General features: G+C 42.4%; 1 gene segment (V, D, J or C); it reads right to left on the bottom strand.

Annotated features, from left to right (window-relative positions):
• Positions 1-326: 326 nt before the first annotated feature.
• LOC111532200 lies at positions 327-999 on the bottom strand. The segment is given in 2 exon segments: positions 327-660; positions 764-999. Coding segments are annotated over 2 exon segments (471 nt in total).
• Between the last annotated feature and the right edge of the window lie 6361 nt (positions 1000-7360).

Below are 7360 nucleotides of genomic sequence, written 5' to 3'. Positions count from 1 at the left end.
CTGAAGGCCGGCCCTAGACATGCCTAGACAGAAGACACAATTGCTGTCACCAAGAAATCCTACACACTGGAGTGTCCACGATCAGCTCCCCCAAAGTCACAGGTGAGGAAGGTGACACAGGCAGTCTTGGCAGATCCAGATCACAGATCTAGACAGGGTTCTTGGGGAAACTGTTAGATGGAGAAATTGCTAAGACTCTGAAAGGAAACCAGCCCTTAACCTTCCTGAGCAACTTGCCCCAGAACTAACCCTGTGCTCAGTGTGTCTTGAGCGCCCTCTGCAGCCCAGGCCCCTCCTGTCTTCCTGCAGGGACGTTTTTGTCTGGGCTCTCACTGACTTCCCCTCACTGTGTATCTTTTGCACAGTAATACAAGGCCGTGTCCTCGGCTCTCAGCCTGCCCATTTGCAGATACAGGAAGTTCTTGGCGTTGTCTCTGGAGATGGTGAATCGGCCCTTCACGGAGTCTGCATAGTATGTGCTATCACCATCCCAACTAATACCAGAGACCCACTCCAGACCCTTCCCTGGAGCTTGGCGGACCCAGCCCATGGCATAATCGTCAAAGGTGAATCCAGAGGCTGCACAGGAGAGTCTCAGGGACCCCCCAGGCTGTACCACGCCTCCCCCAGACTCCACCAGCTGCACTTCACACTGGACACCTGCAAACAGAGTTATACCCTGGTCAGAAACTGCCACACAAATCCACTGTTTCTCTCACTCATGTTCACTCACACTCAACATCTCTATTTCGCCTTGAATCACCTTTTAAAATAGCAACAAGGAAAACCCAGCTCAGTCCAAACTCCATGGTGAGTCCTCTGTGTTCAGTGCTTATCACCGAATGGAAACACCTGGGAATCTCAGGGCTGGGACTCCTCTCCCAGGGCTGCAGGGTCAGGGCTAGGTTAGTTCTCATATAAGCAGAGGGAGGACCCTATTTGCATGTCTCCTGCTATATAATGAGTTCTGTAAGGGATGCATCAGAGTGGGCTGTGTCCAAGAGTGGATGTGGGTGATTATACTTCATAAGTAATTAATTCTCATTGGCCTTCATACTTTTACATGCACATGAAATATGTTCTTTGGGAGTCAATGCTTCCTTCACTTACAGATGTGAATGTAAACTCCCAAGCACGGAGGGGCCATGTGACACGTCTAAGAGCTCACATCTGGCAAGAGCCAGTCTCAGTGTCTGGCGTATGTTTCTCACAACTGGATCCAACTGCTCCCTACATTAACTCTAGGAAACAGCTGGAAATTCCAAGTGAGGTTTACAAAACAATCTTCTTATTATGAGACTGTGATATTATTTGGCTGTATCTTGGTGTCTTTCTGAGTAATGTAGAAAAACTGAGGGTTAATTCATGTGAGAATTCAGGAGCTCATGACTTTTCTTGTATTATTTTTATTTCTCTCCTCATCTTCTACCACATTAGACTTTTAATTTTAATAGTTTTAATGAGGTAATACTGACATAATCTTCGCATAATATGTTCACCATTTGACAGACATTGACCTAATCACCATTCACAGAGAAAACAAATCAATTTGCCTCTCAATTTTCTCTTTGTCTCCCGCAATTTCTCCTTCCTATACCTTCGCTTCTCTTACCATGGAGAAGTCAGTTAGGGATCTTTGTTATGTAGCTTCCAATGAGTATTCACTTTGTACAGTTTATAAAACGGAATCATATGTATGTGTTTGGCTCATTATACTCATCGTATGTACTTTTGAATTGAACCACACTGTTGATCGGATCCAACATTAACTGACTGCAGTAGTGGGTACTATTCCAATAAACGACTTTTCCACAATTTGTTTACTGATAAAGGTGCTGATTGGTATTTGGATTGGTTTCAGTTTCTGTGTATTTGAAATAAAGCTGCTGCTCAGCTTAGAGGAGTACACAGCTGAGAAACGTGTTCTAGATCTTACAGCAACATGAACAACAGCTAAATTGGTCAAGTTTCAAATGAATCAATATTCTGTAATACCTCAGGTAATTAACGTTACGGCACCCCGTGCGTATGTCAGTGTGTGAGAGAGAAAGAAAGAAAGAGGGAGGAAAGGAGACTGAAAATAAAGTGATTCTACGTAAGTATTAATTTGTGAGGTCCTCAAATGCATGGACTGATTCCTAATGAACAGAGTCCCCATAGGTTGAAGAGGGTAACTTGATGTACCCACATATGGCTATAGATTCATAATATAAATGTTATTCTCTAAACACATAAACACTCAAACACATTAGAATAGATGTCGTGTCTAGTGGTGGAATGAGAAGGTGACACTAAAACCTGTCTTCAGGCCTTTCCCCACCTGCTATACCTGCTCTGAGGCTGACCCTTGAGCCTACCTGACCACTGAGCCCCACAGTGGTCCTGAGACCTCATGCAGTGCCATGTACCCCCTGGGTTTCCCTGCTGGTTCCTGGATGCTGGCTTCTGTCCTCAGCACCCCCTGCTGTCCTGTAAACCCCCACAGGAAGGTTTGCGTGTGCGCTCACACTGATGTCTCCTCACTGTGTCTTTTGCTTAAAAATACTTGTTTGTGGCTGGGCACAGTGGCTCACACCTGAAATCCCAGCACTTTTGGAGGCCAAGGTAGGTGGATCGCAAGGTCAGGAGTTCAAGACCAGCCTGGCCAACATAGTGAAAACCCAACTCTATCAAAAATACAAAAATTAGCCAAATGTGGTGATGGGTGCCTGCAGTCCCAGCTACTTGGAGGCTGAGGCTGGATAATCGCTTGAACCCATGATGTGGAGGTTGTATTGAGCCAAGATTGTCCCACTGCACTCCAGCCTGGGTGACACAGCAAGACTCTCTCTGAAAAACAAACAAACAAACAAACAAACAAACATGGTTGTGTGCCTGTTGCTCCCGTAGCTCAGTCATAGGGAAGACCCGTTTTTGGACATAGATCTGGAGGTGGTGACTGGACTCTCGAGGAGTGGGTTGGAATTTGTGCTCCCTTCATGACCTGTGCACCTGACCCACTCCAGTCCCTTCCCTGGGGGCTGATGGATCCAGCTCCAGGAGGAAGTCCTGGTTCTGTTGGGGAATCCAGCGTTTAAACCGAGATGTTATTGTTGTTGATTCACTAAACAAAATGTGGCACTCATTTTTATTGTGTTGAGATACACATAACATAAAATTTACCATTTTAGCCCTCAGTAGGTGTATAGTCAGTGACACTTTACATATTCGCAATGCTGTGCAAGTATCACCACTATTTGGTTTTGGAACATTTTGCTCACCAAAAAGGAAACCTCACTTCCCTTAAGCAGTCACTCTGTTTCCTCTCCACTCACCTCCTGAGATCCGTCTCTAGGGGATTTCCTGCTCTCCATACTTCATATCCATGAGACAATTTGGGATGCAGACTTCTGTGTCTACCTCAGTTCACTCAGTCAATGTTTTCAAGGTTCATCCAAGTTGCAGCCTATGTCAGTGCTTCACTCCTCTTTAAAGCTGGGTTACAGGCACACAGATACACTGCAGCATCTTCATCCCTGTGGGTTACAGACATGCAGACACACTGTAGCATCTTCATCCCTGTGGGTTAGAGACACACAGACACACCGCAATGTCTTCATCCCTGTGGCAGTCAATGGACACTTGAGCTGTATTCTCCATTTGACTACTGTGAGTGGTGACACTAGGTACATTTTTGTATGAGGTTTTCCCTGAAGACCATTTTTCAAAGTTGCTGTCCCATTTCAATACCAACCAGCAACCATAACCATTCCAAATTCAGTGTGTCTTTGCCTACAAGTGATTATGTTTTTCTATTCATTTTTGAATATTGGTTATCTTAGTGTGTGTAAACGTGGTAATCTGTAGGGAACTTAAATCATCAGTATAAACTAGATAACCCTATTAAAAATGGGGAAAGGACATGCACAGAAACTTCTCAAACACTGACATACAAGTGAATAAGTAACATATAAAAATGCACAGCATCGTCAATGGTCAGATAAGTGCAAATCAAAACCAAATGAGATACTATCTGACACATGTCAGAATTACTATCACTAAAAGATCAGAAATTAACAGATGCAGGCAAGGCTATAGAGAAAAGGGAACACTTACATACTTTTGGTGAAAATGTAACTTGCTCCAAGTACTGTGGCAATCAGTCTGGATATTTCATGAATAAATTAAAGCAGAGCTACCATTCCCCTCAGCAATCTCATTACTGGGTATATGCCCAAGAAAAAACAAATTATTGTAACAAAAAGACACATCCACTCATGTGTGTTTCACTGAGCAGTTCACAGTACCACAGACATGGGATCAACCTAAATGCCCATCGGTTATAGACTGGATAAAAAACATGGTACTTATACACAGTGCAATACTGTGCAGCTGTAAAAAAGAATGAAATTCTGTTTTTGCAGAAAATTTGGTGGAGCTGGAGACGAAAATTCTAAGCAAACTAACATAGCAACAGATGATAAGAGTCAATGGGAGGGGAAATGGACGTTTTGGGTGTTGCTCTGTGTAAAATTGAGAAAACAAATCCCCTGGGTACATGAACTCTTGAAATAGACAAGCCTGAAGACACTCATGCCTTGACTTTCATATCATTAGGTTGTGCTTTTTCTCATTTATAGTCAGTTATCATAGTTTCCTTCACTCTTGGCTAAAATAGCCACACATTATAATCTAGAGACATTAAAATAAAAATAACATATCTGAACATTAGGACAAGTGCTAACTGTTAGGTCAAAGTTAGTATGGATTCAGTGTGATAGCCAGGAGACTTGGCTGAATACGAGCAGTGAGCTCACAGCAATGTTATCTAAACTAGGAAAGTTTGTTTACATCTTTTAGATTAGATTCCCATGGAAATCCTTGATCTAATATCATCTCTGATGAATCATATGTCAGTAACAAAACTGGAGGTTATGCACTCAGATGAGTAGTGTATTCATAATGTGTCCTTCCACCTGATGTAAAGTCAGCCTGCGTGACAGAAGTTATTGTGGTCAACAGAGCTCGTCAATAAGCCAAAGGCAAGGATTAAGTACATGTTTTAGAGGAGTGCCTGACTTTGGGATGCTCTTCACACAAAGAAGCTTCTCACATCTTCTGGAACATGTAAAAATTCTCAACAAAAGAATAAATTTCAGATGCATGGCTACATTTTAGGAACCTGACAAATGTAACTTAGAAAGTAAAATCCTAAAGGAAACTGAAATGGCAAAACAACTAAAAGAATATTGTAGTGGACCATCACATCAAACAGTCTTGTTTATAATACTATCTAAACTCAGAAGTCATCAGCATTACTCATATAACTCAGCATCTGTCCCATCCACAATCTTCTGAAAACACTGAAGAAAATGATCATCCTTGAACTAAAATTGTCAAAACCTTAAGAAAATCTTGAACTTCCCTGGCCAAACATTCTCTCCCTAGCATCAGAGCATTATAGTCAAGTCCCTCAGGGAGACATCAGTTATTAGCCTGTGGTTTGGTAGCTGGAAGGCACATACACTTAGAGATGTACCCCCAGTGCTCACCTCTTCCTATTAACATGCACACATGACAAAGTATTGAAAGTGATGACGGTATTTTACACACTCCATCCATCGACAGATTAAAGCTACCATTTTCCTACATCTTTTCAATAGCCTCTAATGACATTGAAACAGGGAATTATATCTACTGGAAGAAACATCAGGGTGGAACACTGCTCTTGAACTACTTTGGAAGGAATCTTACCAGGTGATTTCAAACACAACCCAGCAGTGAATTTGTACAATGTCAATAGTTGGGTTCATACTGATGAACTGTAAACTAAAAATAAAATCCTAAGTGCCCCAACTGACTAAATAGTCCATCTGTTTGTCTAAGGGACTCCAGAAGAGCCTAAAAACTGAGTTCCCAGCCATGACACGATCAGACAAGCCTGTTCTACCCACTCCCCCTTTCAGTTTAGACACAACAATGACCAACACCAATGTTAAAATAGAGATCATAAGACTGACAGAACAGACTCCCTGTGGCAATGTCAAATTATAAACAAGACCTAAAGCCATGTCAGGCAAGGGTTTTGCCACTCACTCCTACACTTGAAAGATAAACTATGTTCTAACGGCCAATAGGTGATTCTTTTTCTCTAGTGGTTCAGTAGTCACGGGCACTGAGACAAGCACTGTGAGGACAATTGCAGCCCATCCCCTGATGAACTGACCCCTGTTCCACATCCATAACCCAGCTTTGATTGAACACTAGACTCATATCAGGAACTTTCTCCTGATCAGAGACCAATGACCATCGCCTGGCTCTGGCAGTTTGCAGAGGCTGCACACTGAGTACCTTTGTGTCTGTGCTTCTACTTTTGGCACATAGGTCCTAACTGTAATGAATTTAAATGCTAAGTCTTCACTGGTAAGTAAATAGGGGTCATGAGTTACATGCATGTGTGTCCAGTATGCATGTGTCAGCACCACCTCCATGAACATCCATAGCCCCTCCTGTAACCTGTCGATTGTGTCTGTTTAGCCAAACCCTTCAGCATAAAGCTTCTGCCCAACCCCTTCTTCGTGGGAGTGCCTTTCTCTCATCTTTACCAAAAGCTATGCTTTCCAGCATACGGCATGGCTGTAACCTTTGATAAAAAATAAACTCTCACTTTCCTAAACTGTAGATTGTGTTTTGTTTTTTATTTAACATAACTGGAGATTAAATTCAGGAGTTCATCTAATTATAAGGCTACTTTAGTGAAGAACGACACCCGAGCGTTTTCACATGTACTGTAAGGGCCTGTGATATTTTGAAGCAGGAAGCTGACCTGAGACCTTCAGAATAAACTGATGACTGTGGATAATGAAAAGGCCTAACACAGGGCATTGATTCTGCACTTCTGCCTGTCTCACTCATTCTTCTCTTTCTTTTTATTATGTCCTTATAGTAATAAAATTTTTATTTTCTTTAGACCTGTTTGCTTTTCACACATAGTGGACTCTTCTTTCTCTTTTTCACTCATTTTCTTAAGCTGCTAGGGAGAATAAAGTGCCAGGTCCTATTTTTGGTGCCTCAATGCTAATGAATTAAGGTTTATTCTTCCTCCTCCTTGTCCTCTGCATGTGGTAAATCTAGTTAAGAAATCATGGAAGCTCCCTTATCCGATGCCAGTGTGAGGTTTAAATCATGCAAGCTCCTTCTCCTGAGTAGAAACACACCCCCTGACCCCACCACCAAATCATTATAAAGCCCTGAGCCAGCCTCCTTTTCTGCTCTAATGAGGAAATTCCAGTTTGTAATTTCTTGAGAAGCCTGTGCTGCTCTCAGCAGACACCCGAAAAATAGAGTTAATAAAACTTTTTATATTCACCTGGGGTGTGAG

This window comes from Piliocolobus tephrosceles, unplaced genomic scaffold (assembly GCF_002776525.5).
Source record: "Piliocolobus tephrosceles isolate RC106 unplaced genomic scaffold, ASM277652v3 unscaffolded_32809, whole genome shotgun sequence".
Classification (NCBI taxonomy): domain Eukaryota; kingdom Metazoa; phylum Chordata; class Mammalia; order Primates; family Cercopithecidae; genus Piliocolobus; species Piliocolobus tephrosceles.
Note: the sequence above shows the minus strand (reverse complement) of the source record. Positions and strands in the feature narration are given on the sequence as shown.